This window comes from Eurytemora carolleeae, unplaced genomic scaffold (assembly GCF_000591075.1).
Source record: "Eurytemora carolleeae unplaced genomic scaffold, Eaff_2.0 scaffold16, whole genome shotgun sequence".
Classification (NCBI taxonomy): Eukaryota; Metazoa; Arthropoda; class Copepoda; order Calanoida; family Temoridae; genus Eurytemora; species Eurytemora carolleeae.
Genome location: NW_019396244.1, coordinates 143951 through 171526, shown reverse-complemented (window position 1 = coordinate 171526; position 27576 = coordinate 143951). Strand labels below are relative to the sequence as shown.

Below are 27576 nucleotides of genomic sequence, written 5' to 3'. Positions count from 1 at the left end.
TATGTGTATATTTATGCAAATTTTGGAAGAAAATCTTTTTTTCCATGAGAAAGTGGGGTTTTGGATTTATTATTAATTCATAATTTTGGCCAAAAAGCTTTTTTAACCGGACACAATATTGAAATATTGAAAACCGATAGTGAGTTATTACACGTGGATCCCATTGAAAAGGAATTGAGTCTTTGCAACAAACTCTGATGTTCTAATCCCTATATCTTTGGATTTCAATGTCGTAGACCTTTGACATTTCAAACTATGACTTCTGTTAGATCAAATAACTTAAGTTTGAAATATCAAAGGTTTACGACATTGGGTTTCAAAGATATAGGGATTAGAAAATCAGAGTTTGTGGGAAAGAATCAATTTCTTTTCTAATATTTGCTTTTTAGAAAAAATATAAAGATAAAACCCGAGATAATTTATAAAATAAAAGTTGAGTACTGAATTGAATCAACAGATTCTGCAATCTTTAAAACTGAAACCATTAAAAATGAGTACTCACTCGTACCCAGCACAAGAAACCTAAAATTAGGTTCCTTGGTGGTCATTATTCTTTACTAATTACTAAGTCTGCTAATTAATCAATATTTCTCAAAAAATGTGCAAACCCTGCGTTTCCTCGATATTATCCCCAAATGAAAAGAATATTTTATATTAATATAGATTTATAAATATGTATATAAATATACCTATATATATATATATATAAAATAAGATTCTAGTATTATATTGGATAAATATATTAAGACATATTCAGCGAATGTAGAAAAACTTCTATAAAAAAAAATAATTTTCCTGTCAAAACAGGTTTATCAAGCTTATACATATCTTTGCTAATAAGAAAATTATTAAGGGGTATTTTGTACAGTGATTCAAATATTGCAAGCTCTCATGAGAGTTATGCCAATTACTTCTTAAAAACTAAAACTAAAAGCAAGGTCTTTATAGATCAAAATTGTAGATGTCTAGGTCTACAAAATCTCTATTTCATTAACCCCGATATCTTTGCAACCATATCGCTTAAACCTTTGATATTTCAAACTCTGTCAATTTGATAATTTGAAACATTAAACGACTATGGTGTAAAGAATGAGAAAATGTAAGTTTGAATGTACTAATCAGCTTCGTTCTACTATTTTATATGATTTGCACACGCAGTATCAATATTGTCAATTCTAATCTTATTAACTTCTTCAAACAGAAACCTCAGGATTTATAATCTTAAAATAGAAACAGTTTCCAAATATAGATTCAACTTCTCACGACTAGATCTTGTTTTCGAAGTAAAACTTAACTCACTTTAGAAACTAGTAATTACTAACATCAGACAGGATGAGGAAGGATGGGACGTGATGGGACAGGATGAGGGAGGATGGGACGTGATGGGACAGGATGAGGGAGGATGGGACGTGATGGGACAGGATGAGGGAGGATGGGACGTGATGAGACAGGATGAGGGAGGATGGGACAGGATGGGACAGGATGAGGGAGGATGGGACGTGATGGGAAAGGATGAGGGAGGATGGGACGTGATGAGACAGGATGAGGGAGGATGATGGAGGATGGGACAGAATGGGACAGGATGGGGCAGGATGGGACAGGATGGGACAGGATGGGGCAGGATGGGACAGGATGGGACAGGATGGGACAGGATGGGGCAGGATGGGACAGAATGAGACAGGATGGGACAGGATGAGACAGGATGGGAAAGGATGGGGCACGACGGGACAGGACGAGGGAGGATGAGGGAGGATTGGATGGGATAGGATGGGACAGAAGTGAATTTAAAATTATAAAAAAAGAGAAAAATGTAAATATTATAAATAACAGGAGTGGATAAAAGGTTTTTAAAAGAAAACATTTTTCTTTCTAAGTATATAATCCCAGTTTAGCCTCATACATAGTGATGGGAGAAATTTTATGACCATTTTTAATATTTAAAATGATAAAGGAGGCACTTATTTTCTTCTTTTTTTGGAAACATTTAACATTTTAACATATGTTGATTGTTTAGAATGAGGAGGAACTGAATACTTATCTCAAACTCCAATTTCCTTATCCTTATATCTACATGTTGCAAAGATATAGGAAATATATAATTAAAATGTGAGTCAAGTGCCAGACGTTTTATAACCATAAACTATAAAAATGAACAATAAAAAATATCCTTAATGTGACCTGCAATCCCTCCCCATATTGATTTTGCCCAATTTTCAATGTTTAAAAAACAAATTGGATTTAACATTGTCGATTCCAACTGATAACAGAGAATATTGGAGCAAAAGTTGGAACGGGTTTAATTTTGAATTAATAGAACAGAAACCTAGAAACCTAAATCCCATAACAATCTATTATCCTAAAACCTAGAAAACTAGATCCCATAACAATCTATTATCCTAAAATCTACATTTAGCTTTCCAACTAAATGTGACCTGATATTTATTTGACCATAACATCACCAATTTCCAATATTTGGTCCATTTTCAAATAAATCATTTCAACCGTAGATAAAAGATGCAATAATTTTACTTCTTAAATCTCAGTAATTCATTCAATGAGTTACAGCCGATAAGAAGCCACAAAATGTCCAATGATAAATCCAGAATAGATTAACCGACGTATTTCGTATCAAAGTCTACATCAGATGGTTGATTACAAGAATTAAATAGAATCTATATACAACAGAAGGTAACGTGAGTTTGTACACTCTCAGTACACCTGTATTCTTACGTCACAAGTGTCACCTCAGTTTTTGTGTTCGACAAAATTATTAATAATAGTGATAATTTTAGAACGAAGTGCTTATCTTACAATAACATAAATGCATTTTATGTGTTCTTTAGTTTCTATTTTTACACTTTTTTATTTAATCTTGGAAAACATGTCAACTAATGGAGGAAATTTAGTTTTCCTTGTTATATTTGACAATTGTGACGTCGTGTATAATTGGTCTATTTCTCTGTTGCCACCTATTGTACTTGATAATCTAGTTGACAAGAATTAAATTTTTTGAAAATGAACATAACATTTAAAATGAATTTAAGATGAACAGAATATATAAAATGAATGTTAAATCAATGGAATATTAGGATGGAATCGATCAATGGATGAAATGTCTAAAATAGAATTTTTTCTTCAAATATATAAAAACGGAAATACAAGAAGCCGAGGTAAGAAATCGAAAGTTTAGTTAGAGAAACGGAAATTAAAGCAGTCAAATCTTATTTAGGATGAATTATATTTACAAACAGATGGAAGAAGGAGGGGGGAGGGGGGAGGGGAGGATTCATTCACAATAAATATTTATTCATTATTTATTGATACAAAGGCTTGTGACCGATATATGCTTAGTATTCAATACTATTCAAACACAAACCTTGGAAAACAATAAGAAAGAGTATTGAGTATGGTCGTATAGTTTGTAAGGGTTTATAAAACAACCATTGTAGTTCTTGCTATTCAAGCGTTACTTAAACCTTTTAAAGATCAGAAATGAAACTATTAAACAAAATTACTACATCGATTTTCACTTACAATAGTTTAGAGTGAGTTAAGTATATTGGAACAATTCTAAGGATTAATATTAGGCTACCCCGAGGCCGAATTTAAAGAATTTGAGCCACGGCTCAAATTTGAGACGCGGCTCAAATATGGTTGGTTCTACTTAAAAATGTATTCAATGTTTCAAGATTTAAGCCGGCGCTCAATTGAAACCGGTTTTTGCGGATTTGAGACGCGATTCAAATTCATTAAATTCGGACCCTGATTTCCTACCCAGGTCATTCCAAAACCAAAAAGACCTATTAATGTTTGAAAAAATATTTTATTTGCAAAGTTGTTTGATGGGACCTCCGGGGTCGGAAAAAAATTGAAAATTTGAGAAAAATACTGGTTAGTCCTGTATCTTTATTGACTTAAAATTATCAAACCTAATTCTAAAGAAATTGAGTCTTTGCCACAACTTTGATTTTATAATCACTATATCTTTGCACCTCAAATTTTTTAGAGCTTAGATATTACACACTATGAACTATGTTGGGTCGAATAATCTAAGTTTGAAATATCAAAAGTTTACACCATCAAGTTGTAACAATATAGGGTTTAGAAAATTTATGTTTGTAGCAAAAACTCAATTCCTTTGTTGAAAAAAAATCTGACCCAAGAGGTCTCCCAAAATGTTGAATTAAAATTTTTGTTTTTTTTCCAAATAATAAGCTGCCTATAAAATTTCAGTCAAATTGTAGATGATTTCCTCCATATTTGTCAAAAATTGTCCCTTTTGTCAAATCTTTTTATATCCTTATGCAGTATATGATTGATATAATTGATACCATAAATTCTGCTAGATAAAATAGTCAATGTTTGACATATCAAAGGTGTGCACCATCAGGATGCAAAAATAGGGAGATTAAAAAATATTTTTAGGCGAGCACTCATGGTTCTTTTGCGGTAGCTTGCCAGCACTTTTGCTTTTGTTGTTTCCTTGCATGTGAACTAAACTAAACCAGTATTGCATGTAAGGGTATTCTATGGTAGTTTTAATCATTGGTTCAAGGAGAAGATGAACCATGATACAAAATACATGAATTTAATTAAGATTGTTCTAAAAATAATATAAATGTCGGAAAAAGTAGAAAAAGTCTAAATTTGTGATGCGCAGTTTCATATTGTAAAAATGCGCAAAAGACTGAGTTCCTGACCCAAATTCACAATGGTGTAAACCTTTTATATTTTAAACTTCGTCTATTAGATAGATATAGCAGAATTCTTAGATTTAAATATAAAAGGTATACAGCTTAAAAAAGTTTTTTAATACTTTATTTGATTAATAATCTGCAGGAGTAAAAAATTGGAAAATGCACAAATTATTAAAAAGGCAGGAAGTAACTTAATTCTCAGAAACTACTATGAAAGTTTTTTTAACATCAAGGAAACTACAGAGTCTTTTCCACAATCTTAGAGGAATTGAGTCTTTGCCACAAACTCTGATTTTCTAATCCCTTTATCTTTAGAACCTGATGTCATAGACTATCAATATTTCAAACTATTATTTTGAAATTTCAAAGGTTTACAATATCAAGTTCCAAAGATATAAGGATTAGAAAATTGGAGTTTGTGGCAAAGATTCAAATCCTCTTCTAATCCCTTTATATATGGAACCAGATGGTGTAAACTTTTGATATTTCAAACTTTAATAATCTGAGCTAACAATATTCATAGTTGTAAATAACTAAGGTCTACGACATAGTGTTGCAAAAATATAGAAATTAGAAAATCAGAGTTTGTGGCAATGACTCAATTCCTTAATTTATAGTTGTGGATCAATATTTCTGAATAAATTTATACTTTTTGTAAATCTTTCGAGTGCAGTGGTTCAATAATAAAACAGTAGATTTAAACATAAGTAGTCATTTTGGCCATATTTCTAAGCTTAGTGCTGTATCTCTCCAAGCTTTAATGTTGAATACTTAATGCTGAAAGTAAAAAGAAGAAAAATAAATGCTTGAGGTTTCTGGCATGACGGGACATAAAGTCATTAGGATGATTTAGGGGCATTATGAGGGGGAGAGTTAGAATATTAACAAATATAACTTTTTTAGATTTAGTGGATCCAATCTTTAGAAATATACAACTTTGGAATTAATAATTTCTTATTTTGTTTGCGGATTGAACTGTGGTTAGTTTGTCTTTACGTGGCATAAGAGTATATTAATCCATATGATTTGTATATATGAATATTGGATATGTATGATGTATAAATATGTTTTTTTTTGTATAAGTGATTACTCTGCAATCTTGACTTGTAACACACAAAGAAAACAATTAAAGGTTTGCTGGTACAAGGAATATGCTCCAGGTACTGGTATCCTGGTTCAGACCAGCTCCAGGTACTGGTAGGTTGGTTCAGATCCAGTGGTTTACTGAAACACGGAGTTAGTACGGAACTCCGAGGTTTAAGCCCACACTTTCATAAGGGAATTCTTCAGGATACCAGGCTACCTTGATACATTAAATACTTGATACCTTGATACCTAGATACCTAGATAACTAGATACCAGGCTACCTTGATACATTAAATACTTGATACCTAGATACCTAGATACCTAGATAACTAGATACCTAGATACCAGGCTACCTTGATACATTAAATACTTGATACCTAGATACCTAGATACCTAGATACCTTGATACTTTGATACATTGATTCATTGATACATTGATACCTTGATACGTGATACCTTGATACTTTGATACCTTGATACTTTGATACCTTGATACTTTGATACCTTGATACCTTGATACATTGATAATTTGATACTTTGATACCTAGATACCTTGATACCTTGATACCTTTATACCTCGATACATTTATACCTAGATACCTAGATACCTTGATACCATGATACCTTGATATCTTGATATCTTGATACCTTGATACCTTGATACCTTGATACCTTGATACCTTGATACTTTGATACCTTGATACCTTGATACCTTGATACCTTGATACCTTGATACCTTGATATCTTGATTCCTTGATACTTTGATACTTTAATACCTAGATACCTTGATACCTTGATACCTTGATACCTTGATACCTTGATATCTTGATACCTTGATACCTTGATACCTTGATACCTTGATACCTTGATACCTTGATACCTCGATACCTTAATGCCTAGATACCTTGATACCTTGATAATAAGATATCTAGATACCAAGATACCTAGATACCTAGATACCTTGATACCTAGATACCTTGATACCTCGATATCTAGATACAACGATACCTAGATACCTAGAGACCTTAATACCTAGATACTTTGATACCTAGATACCTTGATGCCTAGATACCTTGATACCTTGATAATAAGATATCTAGATACCAAGATACCTAGATACCTAGATACCTTGATACCTTGATACCTTGATACCTCGATACCTCGATACCTTGATATTTAGCTATCTTGATGCCTTGATACATAGATACAGTCCCTTTGAATAAACATATTGAAGCTAAATCCAATATATAAAAGTAACAAGTCATGGATTAGAATATCAGAAATGTAATTATATGACGCAAAGCGTCCATGACCTGTGAATAATGATTATAACTATAATAATTAAGACAATACTAAAAACATCATACAAAACTAATTTTATTCATTCTTAGATATAACTCCCTTGTTCGATAAATCAAATTAAAAATCTAAATTTTTTCATGATCAAATTTTTGAAATAATTAAGAAAAGGAAGACATTTTTTTTGGAGGCAAACATTTTCTAGAAAACAATTATCGATGGATCCGAACATTTGTTTAATTTTTATAATAAAACAAACTTTTCTGTTAGAACCTTAACGATTTTTCATTATCGAGCAGGGAAAGAAAATGATATATTGCCACAAACTCTGAGTTTCTTATCTTTTTATCTTTGCAACTCAATGACGTAGACTTTTGATATTTCAAACTATCAATTATGTTAAATCAATTAGTCCAAATTTGAAATATCAAAGGTTTGCACAATCAGGTTGCACCGATATAGTGAACAGCAAACTTGAATCTATTATTATGATGGTTTATATAAGTCTGGTATTATGATGGGCTATGGTCTATATAAGTCTGTTATTATTTATTTGCTATGCTCTATATAAGTCTGGTATTATGATGGGCTATGGTCTATATATGTCTAGTATTATGATGTGCTATGATCTATATCAGTCTGGTATTACGATGGGCTATGGTCTTTATAAGTCTGGTATTATGATTGGCTATGGTCTATATAAGTCTGGTATTATGATGTACTATGGTCTATATAAGTCTGGTATTATGATGTGCTATGATCTATATAAGTCTGGTATTATTATGGGCTGTGATCTATATAAGCCTGGTATTATGATGGGCTATGATCTATATAAGTCTGGTATTATGATGGGCTATGGTCTATATAAGTCTGGTATTATGATGTGCTATGATCTATATAAGTCTGGTATTACGATGTACTATGGTCTATATAAGTCTGGTATTATTATGTACTATGGTCTATATAAGTCTGGTATTATGATGTACTATGGTCTATATAAGTCTGGTATTATGATGTACTATGGTCTATATAAGTCTGGTATTATGATGGGCTATGGTCTATATAAGTCTGGTATTATGATGTACTATGATCTATGTAAGTCTGGTATTATGATGGGCTATGGTCTTTATAAGTCTGGTATTATGATGGGCTATGGTCTATATAAGTCTGGTATTATGATGTACTATGATCTATGTAAGTCTGGTATTATTATGGGCTATGATCTATATAAGTCTGGTATTATGATGTGCTATGGTCTATATAAGTCTGGTATTATTATGAGCTATGATCTATATAAGTCTGGTATTATGGTGTGCTATGATCTATATAAGTCTGGTATTATGATGGGCTATGGTCTATATAAGTCTGGTATTATGATGGCCTAATGTAAAACATGATAAAGCTCTAGAGGGAGCAGTGAGGACTATCTTCTAAATAATGCAGAAGAGAGAAACCAACTGATCAGAATATATACTACATTTTTCCAAACCCCTGATAGGTCTTCAGACAGAATTATTGTAAAAAATATTTTTTTTCTTGTTTTTTCAAATCTTACACCAAAATTTTGATTGATATGTTGTGAAGAAAACAAAGAAAGGATTACTAGTTTCTAATCCTCGATCTTTGCATCCTGATATTTAAAACTTTAATTCATTCATTCATAGTTTAAATATTGGGATTAGAAAATTAGGATTTAAAGAGAGTAATCAGTTCCTAGTAAAGGAACTAAACCCTTGCATCAAACTCAAAATTTATCAGAGTTAATCAGGGGTGTACGATAGGGGGCCCCTGGNAAAAAAAACCTCGGATTTTTTATTTTGGAGGCAGTACTTTTAAAGATTTTGATTATCTCGTTTTTAAAATCAATTTTTTTAAATATCTTTTTTCATTTCTTTAAGGTTCACAAACCTACAAAGCAGTTTAATTAATATAGAATCAATTGGAGGTTTAAAGTGTCTGCAGACATAATTTTAATTCTGATTCACAACAATATCCTACAAAGTTTTGTCTGAAAAATATCCATGTTTTCCATTTTGAAAACTGATTATTTTGATTTGTGGTTTCTCTGCAAAAATGACTCATGCATTTCGATTTCTTCAGAAACGATGGAGAAATGAAGGTTTCAAAGGTACATCGGTATCCATATTTTTTCAAATGCTCTCCTACGCTCAGCTAATAGGTTTACAACATCAGGTTGCAAAGATATATAAGGATTTATAGAAAATGAGAATGAGGCAAGTATTCATTTCCTCGACAGATAGATGTATCTATATATACATAAAGTAGTATTCTCTGTTTGTTTGTTCGTAAGTCTGATCATAACTCAGGAACCCCTTAACCGATTTGTCTCACATTTTTACTGGGGAACACGGTAGAACCACGGTAATGTTCAAGTTTACAAGTTTCAAGTTGAGAAGGTCGACTTTAGTTTCCAGGTAAAGCCGGGTTCCCAAGCTAGTAACAGATAAAACAAATATAAAAAATGTTTTAGATGAAAAGATAGATTGATTAATCGGATTGAGAAATTAATAGATTCGTAGATTAACAAATTAAAAAAAAAATATATAGATACTGCAGAGATCAATACACGGATCAAAACATTAATGGGTTGATTGATTAATGGAGTGATGATTGATAGATTGATGAAATGAAGGAATGATGGAATAGAATATTTATGGAATATAGGACACCTCGGACTAACCAGAGTGAGCAGCATTCAGTTTCTTCTATTTGAAATCAAATGTGTTTTGGTCTATAATTCAACAATCTTTTTTTACCTTACGGATCTGTTTATTCTTTACTTTTTCATTCAAAATGCATATGCCGACAAAAAGTATTCAATAATTATGTTTCATAGATCGAAAGTCACAGCTTTTGGAATATTGACAGAACCGTTAAATCCACATGAGGAGATTGATGGAAAACGGATTAATTGAATAAAATGTTCATGGAAAAAAAGGTAAATAGATTAATGGAAGGATGGATTGTAAGATAGATGGATTGATGTGTCAATTGATTCATGGATGGGTAAATATATGGAATAATGGATTGAAAATGGAATAATGGATTAAAAATGGAAAAATGAATTAAAAATGGAACAATGGATTAAAAATGGATGGGTTGATAATAAATGTATGGATATTATTATATCCAAGAATGTTTATCGAGTGGGGCAAAAAAGAATTTAAAAAATATTTTTAACTAAAATTGTTTAATATAAAGATATAAAGATCTACGACATTGATTAACTTATATATAGGGATTATAAAATCAGAGTTTGTGACAAAGACTCAATTCCTTCGTAGTACATTTGATAAGTTTACTCTTGAGAATGGGAAAAGGTATAGTTCTTGGGGCTTACTTGTTTTATCGATATTTTATGTTATACAAATATAAATAAAATAATACGTTAATCAAAACTGGAACAAAGTTAAATAAAAAATCTCAATTTTAAATTAATATAATATACTATAAATGCGAATATGAAAATCATATGCACTTAAAACTAGACCAAAATACATTCTGTTTATATCGGAATATTTTTTGTCATAATTTAATCTCTACTTCCAAGACTTTTTACTTAAAATACATAGCCCAATAAATAAGTATAAATAGCAAATACGATTTTTTTTAATTCGGTGATGGTGATGGAAACCTCTGTATCATCATCAAAATCAAAATCGATAAAAAAATTTAAATTGTTAAATACTGCAAGAAAATAAACAAACAAAAAAGATTATTTAAAAAAAATTGGGGCTGTCAAATGAACATAAAGGAAACGAACTCAGATTATGAGATGGAAAAAAGATAATTGGCAAATATTGACTTTTTAAAAAATGTTTTAAGACAATTATTATTCCTTGAGATTGTTTCTGTCACAAAGATTAAAAACAAACTGTTTAGATGTATGTGTATAAAGTGTTTATTTTTATTTAATGGAGTCTAAAGTTAAGGATCGCTGTATTTTTATCCGAACCTCTAATACACCGCGCGTGAGCAAAGTTGATACAACGAAATTTCAGTCTCATCTAATGTTACAGATATTTTGAACTTTTGTAAGAAATCTAAACTACACTTGTAAACAGCTCTTTTTCTAATCAATGCCCTACCCTCAATTCCTTCTGGTTAAGAGTTCCAAAAAATATACATAGATAGATAGATAGTTGGGAACATTTTTACATTTCATTTTCAGACTCGAAATATAAAACATCCTCTTTCCCAAACATTTAAATTTTAGCCTCAACTACAGCCCTAATCAGAAAGACCCGGAATTAATTGACAGTTTAATTAGGCGACTTTACATATATATCTCTGGCAATTTTAAATGCTCAAAAAAGGCAGACCACATTTTGTAAACTGCAGGACTGGGGCTATTTTATGATAATCGTTTCATCAATCATATTTGTAAAATTAGATTGTAAAGTCGTCTAATTAACTGTAAATTAATTCCGGGTCTTTGTGATTAAGGCTGTAGTTGAGGCTCAAATTTAAATGTTTGGGAAAGAGGATATTTTATATTTCGATTTAAACATGGTGTTCCATCCAGAGAAATGAGATTTTGGAAAGAATATGAAATGATCGATTGGAAAGAATATAAAAGGACTGGAAAGAATATGAAATGACTGGAAAGAATATGAAATGACTGGAAAGAATATGAAATGACTGGAAAGAATATGAAATGACTGGAATGACTGGAAAGAATATGAAATGACTGGAAAGAATATGAAATGACTGGAAAGAATATGAAATGACTGGAAAGAATAGGAAAGAATATGAAAGGATGAAAGGACTAGAAAGAATATGAAAGGACTGGAAAGTATAAGAAAGGACAGGAAAGAATATGAGAGGAGTGGAAATATAATTTCTTTAATTATATTATAAATCAACATTAAAACCATACCAAAACTGTAATTATTCAACTTTTGCTTTTATTAGAACTGGAATGTTGTTGTTGTTGGTATTGGTTAGGGTTTTATTAACCTATTATATGAATTCCAAGGGGACACTAATGATATTAAACCGTGTAATTACCAATATAAACCCTCTAAATAGTTCAGAACATGTAAAATTAACATCCCGAGGTCGTTTTAAAGGGACTGTAAACGTATTTTTAAGTGAACCTTCAATAAATAAAATGTACATGCATGATTTTCAAACTTTTATCTGAGCAACAAGGAGGAAGATATTGTCGTTTTTCTTAAAACGTGTTGATTCCGTCAATTACCTTCTTTCTCTTTGCTGCATAATTCCGGTTAAATTGTAACGTTGTGAATCAGGCATGCCACTCTACAATTATGTCAACTGTCCCTTTAAATGTATTTTCTTAGTGAATGTCCCTTTAAATGTATTTTCTAGCTTGCCTTTATCCTGCATATTATGTTTATGTAGTCAGCTCAGTTTTATCCTTCTCAATTTTACTCTCATAAAATATGTAAGATGATTTAAGATGAAGTTTATAGAAGAGTAAAAAAAAACAGAGTTCAGTGGTTTCATGTTTACTGAAAGAAAACTTTTATAGTTTGTCCTAAAGACAATCTCAAGCCATTCAAATTCTGCAGCACTAAAACTAGCAATAACAATGTGGTCAAAGGTATTGAGTCTTTATTACAAAATTTCGATTTTTTAATCCCTATATATTTGCATCCCAATAATGGAATATAAAACCTGTTAGGCATAATAATCTAAGCTTGAAACATCAAAGGTTTACACCATCAGATTGCAAAGATAAAGCGATTAGAAAACTTGAGTTTGTGGTAAAGTCTCCATTCCTGAAACCTCATTATAAAGGAATTGAGTCTTTGCCACAAATTCTGAATTTTCTAATCCCTATATCTTTGCAACCCAATGTGGTAGACCTTAGATATTTCAAACTGTGGATTCTTTTAGATCAAATAATCTAAGTGTAAAATATCATAGGATTATACTATAAAGGTTGCAAAGATATAGGGATTAGATAAATTTTAGTTTGTGGCAAAGACTCAGTTCCTTTCGAATTCTGGAATGTGAAATTCTTTAGATTTTTCAAGCTTTTTTTTCTCATTTTTGGTTAAATTTTATATTTGATTTCAGATATCAATAGATCTAAGAGCTTTTTTCCTTTTGAAGAAAATGAGTGAAATATAAATTATAAGATATTTTAATTTTTTAAAATCATTTAAAAAATTAAAAACTTTTCTCAATTTTTATACGGAAGTATTTACGAAAAATTAAAAAAAGATATTTATACATTATACATTATACATTATACATTATACATTATACATTATACATTATACATTATACATTATACAATTCATTATACATTATACATTATACATTATACATTATACATTATACATTATACATTATACATTAAACATTATAAAATTCATTATACATTATACATTATACATTATACATTATACATTATACATTAAACATTATACAATTCATTATACATTATACATTATACATTACACATTATACGTTATACATTGTACATTATAATTATACATTATACATTATACATTATACATTATACATTATACAATTATACAAATATACGTTATATGTTATACATTATACGTTATACATTATACATTTTACATTATACATTATACATTATACATTATACATTATACATTACATAATACATTATACATTATACATTATACATTATACATTATACATTATACATTATACATTATACAATTTACATTTTACATTTTACATTATACATTATACATTATACATTATACATTATACATTTTACATTTTACATTATACATTTTAAATTTTACATTATACATTAAAGTAATACTTTTTTCGACCAACAGAGCAAATGGTGAATATTGTTCTTAGAATACAAAGCTTTCCCTTGGAGAAAGCTTTTAAACCACATCTAGTGGAGAAACTAGGTATTATATATATTTAAAAATACCGACGCTTTTTTGAATTTTTCTTTTAAATAAAATTCCAAAACTGAAAGGTCATATTTTTCTTCATAGATTCGAATGATAAATATATATATAAATAAATACCGTCCACAAATAGTAAAAGCTGAATATGATAAAAAAGGGTAAAAAAAAATTTATTTTAAACAAATATCAAAGTTTGACATATATGTTTCTACATGCATTTTTCAAGGTCATTTCAAAAATATAGTTTTTTAGATCTGTAGCTTTAGTCCTAAAAAAATTATGGGCTATTTTATATTTTAGTTAATATTGTAAAAGCTGAATATGATAAGATTATAACGAAAAAAGACTAATTAAGATTTGTAAATAAATCACCTGCTTAATAACTAATTTCATTATTGAGCAGGCGCGTACACAGGATTTTAGCCAGGTGGGGGCAAAAACTTTTTTTGCCCCCCCTGGAATTGTTTTGTTCAGAAAGTCAATTAACACCATAAAAATACACCAAAAAGACTACATTTTTGGGTGTTACTAACCTTATAGAGTCTAAAATTTATTCCTTTGCTCGAAAAANCCATATATGATATCCGTTTTCCAATATCCATATATGATATCCGTTTTCCAATATCCATATATGATATCCGTTTTCCAATATCCATATATGATATCCGTTTTCCAATATCCATATATGATATCCGTTTTCCAATATCCATATATGATATCCGTTTTCCAATATCCATATATGATATCCGTTTTCCAATATCCATATATGATATCCGTTTTCCAATATCCATATATGATATCCGTTTTCCAATATCCATATATGATATCCGTTTTCCAATATCCATATATGATATCCGTTTTCCAATATCCATATATGATATCCGTTTTCCAATATCCATATATGATATCCGTTTTCCAATATCCATATATGATATCCGTTTTCCAATATCCATATATGATATCCGTTTTCCAATATCCATATATGATATCCGTTTTCCAATATCCATATATGATATCCGTTTTCCAATATCCATATATGATATCCGTTTTCCAATATCCATATATGATATCCGTTTTCCAATATCCATATATGATATCCGTTTTCCAATATCCATATATGATATCCGTTTTCCAATATCCATATATGATATCCGTTTTCCAATATCCATATATGATATCCGTTTTCCAATATCCATATATGATATCCGTTTTAAAAATCTTTAGGAGAGGTCTTGAAAATTCCGCCCCCGCTCGCCATTTTTTTGGGCCACTGATTTTTTAATTCTGAAACAGAAGTTAGATGTCGCTTTTTATCGACCAGCTTTCTAAACTATGAAAAGAAAGCTTACAGACCCCTCTATCAAAAGAAAGAGCATATAATTAGGTTTGGAGGTTGCTGATGAAGGGGGGGGGGGTGTCATGAGGAACCCTTGATATTGACGCAAATGTATGCAAGAACTTACTACGCACTAAATGCAACAAAACTTTGTTGTAATTAAGATAATCACTAAATCTAGTATTAAACCAGGGGGATTATAGTTCTATAACTGTGTGTCTAGTTAGCTGTACAGTACACTTACAACTGTTTACTAATATTGATATACTATAGGTTAATTTAGGCCAGAATCAACCTATAATAAACAAATATGCAGTACGCTCTCGGTATAGTTGAAGGCCTATACCATTAATAAAGGGTTAGCGTACATCATCACTCTATACACTATAAACTCGTTGTATTAAACACAGTGTCAGTAGTCTATAAACATGACAAAAAATTCAAATATAATGTTTCAGACATCAAGCTTTTGAAAAAAAAGTTTTTTTATTATTAAAGTGACTATTCAGATATTTGACAGAGGATTCGTTATTTTATCTTTATCAATTTTTCTGAAAAAAAATTTCTGATTTAAGTTTTTTTTTATCGTCTTTATTTTATCTATAATAAAGCTCTAATATATATATATTTGTATGTATGGTATGCATGAATGTATGTATATGCATATATATCTTCTTAAAATAATTTTCTATTGTTTATTTAATATAGTTTCTTGCTGGACACTGTTTTATGTTGTACATGATCTCCTTATTATATATTTATCTTCTTAAAATAATTTCAGAACATTTTCTATTGTTTAATAATATTTGTTATTGCTGGACATTTCATTTTTTTTTGCTTTTTTTTTATATATATATATATATATATAAACAAATATGCAGTATATATGTTAGCTATAGAGTAGAGCTGGGCAAACGGCTGAACCCAATTGGCTGACATATGCTAAAAAAAATCTAAAGCTCCACGGGCAACGCCGGGATCTTCATTTAGTGTTACATAAGTATTCAGAACTGAGGAGAAATAAACGCCCAATTATAAGGTGAATGCAGGGGAAGAAGATTCCAAGCCGTGAATTGTCCCAAATCACAAACACGGTTTAAAACTTTCTTCCACATGTAATGATAAATATACAATACATAACATATTTTGATAATTATTTTTGAAAAGAAATTAATAACTTAGAATTAGTTACTAATTCTTCTTTATTAAGTTTGTTTACTTCAAGCCAAAACAAAGGTAATAGTACTTAATTGCAATTTTTTGTACAAATATTTTTATTTATTTATTAATTCTACAACAACACCTTCTAATTCTTATTCTGAGTTTTACTAGATGAATTCAGTCTGGCGTTGCCCGTGGAATTATTAGAATATAATTTTGAATACAAAAATTAGATGTTTGTTACTACCGGGGTACTCAAGGGTTCCCCCCCCCAAAAAAAAAAAATTCAGCCCAAACGGTCCAGCCGATTGGCCAGCTCTAGTTTACAATACATGTATACAAATATACACGAGCGAAGAGCTTTGTTAAATATTTATTATAGGTAAATTAGAAAAAAGAGCATAGATCCGACATTCTGTAGCTGTTATAGGCCAGCTAGCTATACAGAGATAGCATACATACTTGTAACATATATACATACAAAAATATACAATTACAGAAATATAGAGATAGCATACCTACTTGTAACATATATTCATACAGAAATATACAATTACAGAAATATAAAGATAGCATACCAACTTGTAACATATATTCATATAAAAATATACAATTACAGAAATAGATAGCATACCTACTGGTAACATATATTCATACAGAAATATACAATTACAGAAATATAGAGATAGCATACATACTTGTAACATATATTCATACAAAAATATACAATTACAGAAATATAGAGATAGCATACCTACTGGTAACATATATTCATACAGAAATATACAATTACAGAAATATTTGCTCTTAAAGGAACTCTCATCAATCTTCGGGATAAATGCAATTTCTATCTAATTCTCAATTGTCAGGGGGGATATTCCATAATCTCATCTCTCTCATTCAATTATCTTCTGCCCCCCCCCCTCCCCCCATGTAACATGATGAGCTATATAGCTAGAAAATACAAGTACGCTTGCCTTCAAAGTTATAGAAAACTTTTCTGAAATTAATAAATATCGAATATTAATATTTCAAGATATTTCAAGATATTTCAAGAAAACATTATAATTTCATTGTTCTCACAAATTTTAAGAAATATTATTTAAAAATACATACTTCTATGTTTCATAACGTGAAATTAACCACTTAGGTACGTATGAATATTTCGAACATAAATCTATTATAAATATCAAATCATTATCATGATTTAACCTTTTGTAAAATATTCCGCCCAACTTTTTCGTCCTCATTATTTCTATAAAATATTAAATCCAATTTGAAGGTTAGATCAATATTGATTGTAAGTATGGAATAATACTTCAAATTTAAGCTTTTTATATTTTAAAACTTTTTGTTGAAATTGTTCAGGGGTTTAATTAAATTTTGAATAAATATATTTATGAGTTTTCTGGAGGTTCATTGTCAGCAATTTAAAAATATAATTATATAATAATATTTTCATATATATTACACAAACATAAAATATATTTTTGTATATACAAGTACGCTGTATGATATATATTGTATATTCACTATAATATAGAATATAATAATTTAACTTTACAATATATTAATTTAATGACTTTTAGTTTTATCACTATGTATGCAATATGAATATAACTAAGGTAATAAAATAAAAACCGGAAAAAAAATCCTATATACAACTTGTTGACGACAATATAAAAGAACATTAAAATATCATGCAGAACTTAATACTACTTGCACAGAGTGGATAGGTGGAGGGGAGGGGGGGGGGGGGATTTGGCTTTTCAAATTAAAATAAAAAAGGTAAAAACTAAAATTGGTCTCTCACTTTTTCTTTTACGCTGCTTTATAAAAGTTAAAAAAGAGGGTCATGTAACCCCCCCCTCCCCCACTCCGCCCTTCCTGTGAATGAACAGCGACCATTGTACTCACCCAACTTCACTAGCAATGGAGGAGTGCCGAGACATGGACTTAGGAGACATTTCAAACTCCGAGTCCGACCTTTTTAACATACATTGGTTAACATTAACATTTATTCAAATTTTCGAATCTCTAAATCTTTACACCTTGATGGTGTAAACCTTTGATATGTTAAACTTGAATTATTTGTTTTAACATAATTGATAGTTTGAAGAATCTAAGGTCTATGCCATCGGGTTGCAAGGATTAGAAATCAGAGTTTGAGGCAAAAACTTAGATTTTTTGTTAAATTGAATGACTTTGGATTATAAAGAGACAGTTAAGAAATTATCATAGGATTAATTTTCGGAATCTTATCATTTTTTTATCTGTTGAAGCCAAAAAAAGCATGTTTTTATGAATAATGTTTTTCAGTATTTTCCTGTATTTGAATATGGAAAACAATCCCATTGAGATAAATCCCTTAGAACTTGTTTACAGAACCAAGAAATTTGAGGTGAACATTCCAACTATCCTTTTTTAATATTTGCACCAGAAAATAGATCAGCGTAATACCCTGTAATCTCAAGATTTAAGATAAAACAAAATCTTAGAAAATCTTATTCAAACCCAAACATCTACTTGAACCTGAACGTAAACGTGAACGTGAGCCTGAGCCTGAGCCTGAATCTGAACCTAAATCTGAACCTGAACCTGAACCTAAACCTGAACCCGAACCTTAACCTTAACCTTACCCTTAACCTGAACCTGAACCTAAACCTGAACCTGGACCTGAACTTGAACCTGAACCCGAACCCAATCCTTAACCCAATCCTGGACCAAATCCTAAACCCAATCCTAAACCCTATCCTAAACCCATTTCTAAACTCAATCCTAAACCCATCCTAAACCCAATCCTAAACCAAATCCTAAACCCTATCCTAAACCCAATCCTAAACTCAATCCTAAACACTATCCTAAACCCAATCCTAAACTCAATCCTAAACCCAATCCTAAACCCAATCCTAAACCCAATCCTAAACCCAATCCTAAAACCGATCTTAAACCAAATCCTAAACCCAATCCGAAACCCAACTCTAAACCCAATCCTGAACCCAAACCTATTCCCGAACCTAAACAAGATCCAAAACCTGAAAATTTTATCCTAAAACCTAGTCCTAACCCTGAACTAGAACCTAAACCTACCTGTAGAGGAAGGATTCTCTCCGCTGCGGCATGTTTTGCAGAACAAGACCTGGAGAGGAACCATCCATCGGAAATTTGCTCGGACTTGCTCCATTCTCGACATCAAAACTGAAAAATATCAAAATTAGTTTTTTTTTCTTAGATTTCTCAGATATTAACAAAAAAGAAAATATGTCAGCAGAAATATATTTATTTTCATATATTTTCTATTATTTAGTTGCAGTGTCAGATGATTTTTAACAAAGGAAATATATTTGGAACGTTTTCATTCTTTTTCTTTTGTTGACACACGTAATTTCCAGTGGTATTCCAATTCACCAAGTTTGTAAGTATAAATACAAAAACACCCGTGGCCGAATTTAAAGAATTTGAGCGGCGGTTTAAATTTAATCCGCGGTTTAAATATGGTTGGTTCCACTTAAAATTGTATCAAATGTTTCAAGATTTAAGCCGGCGCTTAATTTAAACCGGGTTTTGGCGGATTTAAACCTCGGCTCAAATTCTTTCAATTCGCCCACCGGCTACATAGGTCCAACACATTCACAGTATTTACTTTACTTGGGTGTCTGTCTTATCGTTTGTTTGTTTTTATCTAATAAACGTCAAACGGCTTAACCGATTGGGCCCAAATTTGGTGTGGGACCCGGTGAAGGTTTATGGATGCTCAGAATTTCAAAAAGTTGTATCCGGAAGCTTTTGTTTTTTGGTAAAATTTTTAAAATGCATAAAAAAAATATTTGAAAATCCGAAATCTTTTTTTTTGTTTTTGTTTTATATTGTACAAAGAGTAAAATTAAAAGTTGAAATAGAAAATGGGGGCGAAGCACCCTAAAAGCCTAATATCATTAATACACTTAATCATTTATCACATTGTGCCAATTATTGTGCAAAACAAACGAAAGGAACTGAGTGTTTGCCAAAAACTTTGATTTTATATTCCTTATAAGTTAGCAACCTGATGCCATCTACTTTTGCTATATCAAGATATAAATTTTGGTAGAAAACATAGTCTAACTTACTTATGATTAAAATAATATATGTAAATCTAGAACTAAATAGACCCCCTACCCCCTCCCTTTTAATTTGTTTGTTCTATACTTTTTCATTCAAAATGAATATTCCGACAAAAAAGTATTTAAAAAAAGGCTAAAAAATTATGTTAGATTGGTCAAATTGTGATCGAAAGTCACAGTTTTCTGGAATATCGGCAGAACCTTTGAATCCACGTGCATGGGGGGGGGGGGCATTTAAATTGGCTTAAAATCCTCTTTGTAATCCAAGTCACGTATACACTTGTCTCCTACGTTTAAAGTTTGTCCTATTAAAGAATACAAGTTGAACAAATTCAGTTTCTAGTAGAGTAGGTGGATATAAAACAACAGCTCTAAACTCATCTCTTCTCAAGGTTTTTAGTAGAAGAGTCACCCCCGGACTAAACAGAGTTAGAGGCATTCGCTTTCTTCAATTTGAAACATACGCGTTTTGGTTTATATTTTTACAATCTTTAAAGTTACGGATTTGTTTGTTAAATACTTATTATTTAAAACATATATGCCGACAAAAAAGTATTTAAGAAAAAAGGCTGACAAATTATGTTTAATAGGAGTAATTGTGATGGAAAGTCATAGCTTTCTGGAATATTGACAGAACCATTAAATTCACGTGGAGTAGAAGATAAAACAGTTCTTAAACCAACTCTTCTCCAGGTTTCTAGTGGAGGAGTAGAAGATATAACAGTTCTGAAACCATTGCTTCTCTAGGTCTCTAGTGGAAGAGTAGAAGACAGTTCTTGAACCATCTCTTCTCTAGGTCTCTAGTGAAAGAGTAGAAGATAAAACAGCTCTAAACTCATTTCTCCTCTAGGTTTCTAGTGGAAGAGTAGAAGATAAAACAGTTCTAAAACTATCTCTTCTGTAGGTCTCTAGCGGAAGAGTAGAAGATAAAACAGTTCTAAAACCATCTCTTCTCTAGGTCTCTAGAGTAGAAGATAAAATAGTTCTAAAACCATCTCGTCTCTTTAGGTTTTTAGTGGAAGAGCAGAAGATAAAACAACATTCCTAAACCCATCTCTACTCCGGGCTCTGCAGTTAATTGTTACTAACATAGAACACATACTGGGATAAGATATAATAATTCTGGCAACTAAACTTATACCTTCCATTTAATTAAAATAAAAAAACCTTTCTTAAGATTTTTTCGGATATTTTTTTAGAATACTACCCACCACTGGCCACTTGAGGAAGGAGGAAGTCCTCCCCCCCCCCCCCGTGTATTAAATTTAATTTTAAACTCTTAGAAAAGGAAAGTATAAGTTCATAAATAGTTTAAAACTTTTACCCGCATTTATCATTAATCAAAGTTTAAAACTGTAGTATACCCTTTAAACCTTTATCTGAGTAACAAGAAGAAAATATTGTCGTTTTCTATTTTTTCTGAATTGTCTACGCAGTAAAAATTTTCAAATCACATTCTTTATGTGACGAAGGTTTGAAGGGTACTGTTGTGAACTGTACATGCAACTCTAGAATTGAAAGGTCGCTACTTCTATATACAAATTTAGCTTGTCTGTCTGTTTGTTTGCATCCAATAAACGTCAAAAAAATTTTGCGGGACCTCGCGCGAATCCAGGGAAGGTTTATTTATGATCAAAATTTGAAAAAGTTGTGTTTAAAAGTTTTTTATTTTTGTAAAATTTTGAAAATGCGCAAAAAAAGTTCGCATTTTATGTGGACGCACTTCTGATGTCGGATTGTGACTAAAGTGGACGCACTTCTGATGTCGCACTGTGACTAAAGTGGACGCACTTCTGATGTCCCACTGTGACTAAAGTGGACACACTTTTGAAGTTGCGCTGTGACTAAAGTGGACGCACTTCTGATGTCACACTGTGACTAAAGTGGACGCACTTCTGATGTCACACTGTGACTAAAGTGGACGCACTTCTGATGTCGCACTGTGACTAAAGTGGACACACTTCTGAAGTCGCGCTGTGACTAAAGTGTACGCACTTCTGATGTCGCACTTTGACTAAAGTGGACGCATGAATAAAAATGCATTTGCAAGACCACAGCATTAAGGACATTACATACACTCTTACTTTAATAGATGGGCCTTACTTAACACTATACAAATTCCTTTGAAAACTCACAATCTGTCCAAAACATTTCTTAAACTAAATTTATTTCTTTAATACAAATAATATATGAACATTGTAATTCAAATCTATTTCTTTAGTATACTTTCTGTATAATGCAAAACAAAACCATGTAAAAAAAGGGAAAAAATGAGCAAAAAATTATAATAGTTGAAAGTAAAACTAGGCAAAACTTAAATTAGTTATTAAAACTATACGTTTATATTTCAACAATATCATGAAAGTTACTTTTTTTCTCGACTTTTTATGTTTAATTTAAAACTTTTACAACAGACTGAGTCCATTAAATAAAATTGAATATTGTAGTATATTCAAACATATAATTTGAGTTATAATTATTTGTTAAGTAAAAAAGGTTCTTTGTTCTATCCCATAATTAAGTAGATGTATAACTTATAAAAAATATGCCACCCATCGTAAAAATGTTTTTTTTTTAAAAAGAAATCCAAAAATCATTTCTTGTATCCTGTTCCTACATCCTGCATCCTTTATCGTGTATCCTGTATCCAGAATCTCTGTATCCCCCATCCTGTTTCCTGTATCTGCTGAATGGTACATGTATCCTGTATCCAATATCCTTAATTTTTTTTTTATCCTGTATCATGTATCCTGTATGAGTGTTCTGTATCATATGCACTGTAATATCCATATCCTGAAGCTTGTATCCTGCTTCCTGAGTTCTGCATCTGATGTATCATGTACTCTATATAGTATCCTGTATTATACATCCTATGTATACATTCTGTATCCTATATCCTTTAGCCTGTATCCTAAATTCTATATCTTGTATCATACTTTATATTGACAGAAAGGCATAATCAATTTAAATTACGCCTTAATTCACATTATGTTCTGCGCAAATCCCTTTGAAAGTCAAGCTTAACCTAATTGCCCACTCTAATACCCCCCCTGTCAAGTATTTGAGAATAGCAAGCTGGAAAACAAATAGAGGATGTCATTAAAAATCATGCCGCGTAACTGAACCAAAATGTGAATTTAAATGTAAATTTACATTTATGTCAACATATACATTTATCTATTCAGATACGCATATATGCATTTATGTAACTTTTTTCTGTTATTTATCCGCTAATTATGATTACTATACAATCAATAGTTTTTCAATTCCAACGTTTACAACAATTATAAATAGAAACCAACCATATCGGTTAAAATCAAATAAGTGCCTTTTGGATTTGATAGTTTTTCAGTTAAAAACAGACATCATATTACATATCAGACATATCAGACAACATGTACAAAGATAAGCGTAAAAAATTGGCATTATCAATTTATTGCCAGTAAATCTATGATATTTTATTTAAGTTTCAAGAAAATGTTTAGCCCCCCCCCCCCTCTCCTGTTAATTATCCACTTTCCCCTATCCCTGGGGAATCATCTTATTCATGTTTGAAATATTTTGAAAATATTATTATGTTGCTTCTGACATTTTCAAATATAATCGCTGTATTTAATTTCAAATATTAAACATTCTTTCACATTGAATTTTATAAAAAAGGGATTTTATAGAATTTAAAGTTTATCCAAAAATACTGATTATATTTTAAACCTTTTGAATGCATGCAGCTTATCTTACATGCATAAATTTATCATTTTAGGTTTATATATAAGTTTTAGAACTGATTTCCTGACTCAAACTCTAATTTTCTTAATCTCATATCTATCGGATCAATCATATTTCATTAAAATTCAGGGGATCTTTTAGGGATATATCTATCAATTGGTCAAACCGATCTCACTGAAATTTTAGGATTGAACAGCAATTATTTTTTTTTTATATTTATTCTTCGCTTCATTTTTGAGGTTTTTGTGTGGTGCCATGTGGGAGTTTAAAAAATGAAAACAACATTCTAAATTAATCCAAAATATAATGAATAAGAATTTCATTAAAGGAAAAAAAATTGAGTCTTTGCCACAAACTCAAACCCTATATCTTTGCCACCTGGTGTTATAAACACTTTATATTTCAAACTTATAGATTATTTAATTTTACAGAATTTATATTTTGAAATGTTTAAGGTTTACGACATTTAGTTGCAAAGATATAGGGAATAGAAAATCAGAGTTTGTTGCAAATTCTTAATTCCTTTGTTTCTAAAAAGGCGACGCTAGTCAAACTTTTTTTTCAATTTCAATTAAAGCCTTATAAAAGCATGCAAAGAATAAAATGATGATTAAACCAGAAAGAATAACTCTGAAATTAGTAGATTAAAATTATCAATCTCGAGAAAAAAATGCAAAGTCTAAGATCCTAAAAATCTTTAAATATATATGTAAGGATCTTTTGAGGGTATTCAATGTCATAACAAGTGTGTGACATCCGTAAAGAAAATAAAGGATACTGTAGACGGTAGTAAACTTCTCAAGGTCTGTTTATTATACAGACAACTTAGAACAAGGACGGATCTGTCAAAAATGATTTCAGAGATCAAACCAGACTCAGGGAGACAGACCTCTCTCTGTATTTTTAAATATTTTCAGCTTCCTCATGATCATTTATTATCCTTCTCACTTATTCTCCTTCATTTAACTTTCCTCCTCCCTTATTCTCCTTCATTTAACATCCTTCTCCCTTATTATCATTCATTTAACTTTCCTCCTCCCTTATTCTCCTTCATTTAACTATCCTTCTCCCTTATTCTATTTCATTAAACATCCTTCTCCCTTATTATCCTTCATATAACATCCTTCTCCCTTATTCTCTTTCATTTAACTATCCTTCTCCCTTATTCTATTTCATTTAACGTCCTTCTCCCTTATTCTCCTTCATTTAACATCCTTCTCCCTTATTCTCCTTCATTTAACTATCCTTCTCCCTTATTCTCTTTCATTTAACTATCCTTCTCCCTTATTCTATTTCATTTAACGTCCTTCTCCCTTATTCTCCTTCATTTAACATCCTTCTCCCTTATTCTCCTTCATTTAACTATCCTTCTCCCTTATTATCTTTCATTTAACTATCCTTCTCCCTTATTCTATTTCATTTAACATCATTCTCCCTTATTCTCCTTCATTTAACATCCTTCTCCCTAATTCTCCTTCATTTAATTATTTTTCTCCCTTATTATCCTTCATTTAATTATTTTTTTCCCTTATTCTCCTTCATTTAACATCCTTCTCCCTTATTCTCTTTCATTTCTCCCTTATTCTCTTTCATTTAACTATCCTTCTCCCTTATTTTATTTCATTTAACATCCTCCTCCCTTATTATCCTTCATTTAACATCCTTCTCCCTTATTCTCCTTCATTTAATTATTTTTTCCCTTATTCTCCTTCATTTAACATCCTTCTCCCTTATTTTCCTTTATTTAACTATCCTTCTCAATTATTTTCCTTCATTAAACATCCTTTTCCCTTATTCTCCTTCATTTAACATCTTTTTCCCTTAACATCTTCATTGAAGTACCGTTCACCTGTATTCTCCTTCATTTAACTATCCTCCTCTCTTATTCTCTTTCATTTAACTATCCTTCTCCTTTATTCTCCTTAATTAAACAACCTTCTCCCTTATTCTCCTTCATTTAACTATTCTTCCCCTTATTCTCCTTCATTTAACTATCCTCCTCTCTTATTCTCTTTCATTTAACTATCCTTCTCCTTTATTCTCCTTAATTAAACATCCTTCTCCCTTATTCTCCTTCATTTTATCATTTTCCCCTTATTCTCCTTCATTTAATTATTTTTTCCCTTATTCTCCTTCATTTAACATCCTTCTCCCTTATTTTCCTTCATTTAACTATCCTTCTCCCTTATTCTCCTTCAATTAACAATCCTTCTCCCTTATTCTTTTTCATTTAACATCCTTCTACCTTATTTTCCTTCATTTATTTATCCTTTTCCCTTATTCTCCTTTATTTAACATCCTTCTACCTTATTTTCCTTCATTTAACTATCCTTCTCACTTATCATCCTTAATTTAACTATCCTTCTCCCTTATTATCCTTCATTTAACATCCTTTCCTTTATTTTCCTCAATTTTACATCCTCCTTCCTTAATCTCCTTTATTCAACATCCTTCTCCCTTATTTCCTTAATTGTACATCCTCCTCCCTTATTCTCCTTCATTTAACTATCCTTTTCCCTAATTCTCCTTCATTTAACATCCTTATTCTCCTTCATTTCATTATCCTTTTCCCCTATTCTCCTTCATTTAGCATCAGTATGCCTTATTTTCCTTCATTTAATTATCTTTTTCCCTTATTCTCCTTCATTTAATTATCATTATCCCTTATTCTACTTCATTTTACATCCTCCTCCCTTATTATCCTTAATTTAACTATCCTTCGCCCTTATTCTCCTTCATTTAACATCCTTCTCCCTAATTCTCTTTCATTAAGTATTCTTCGGCCTTATTTTCCTTTATTCAATTGCCTTCTACCTTATTCTCCTTCATTTAAATATCTTTCTCCTTTATTCTCCTTCATATGAGTACATAAGTGTACTCTGTATATATGTATGGACTGGAGTACAAGGATAAAGTGTACTCTGTATATATTTATGGACTGGAGTACAAGGATAAAGTGTACTCTGTATATATGTAATGACCGGAGTACAAGAATACAGTGTATATATGTATGTATGGACTGGAGTACAAGGATAAAGTGTACTCTGTAAATATGTATGGACTGGAGTACAAGAATAAAGTGTACTCTGTATATATGTATGGACTGGAGTACAAGGATAAAGTGAACTCTGTATATATGTATGGACTGGAGTACAAGGATACAGTGTACTCTGTATATATGTATGGACTGGAGTACAAGGATAAAGTGTACTCTGTATATATGTATGGACTGGAGTACAAGGATAAAGTGTACTCTGTATATATGTATG

The 27576-nt window shown here is 30.8% G+C and overlaps 1 protein-coding gene across 1 annotated transcript in view; it reads right to left on the bottom strand.

Annotated features, from left to right (window-relative positions):
* Positions 1-27576, bottom strand: part of LOC111699226 (cAMP-specific 3',5'-cyclic phosphodiesterase) — a 132616-nt gene that overhangs the window by 71648 nt on the left and 33392 nt on the right. The window contains exons 2-3 of the mRNA XM_023469839.1: positions 19569-19676; positions 18396-18464 (exon numbers count right to left, since the gene is read on the bottom strand). Of these exons, the coding sequence (XP_023325607.1) occupies positions 18396-18464; positions 19569-19676 (177 nt within the window). The remainder of the gene's footprint in view (positions 1-18395; positions 18465-19568; positions 19677-27576) is intronic.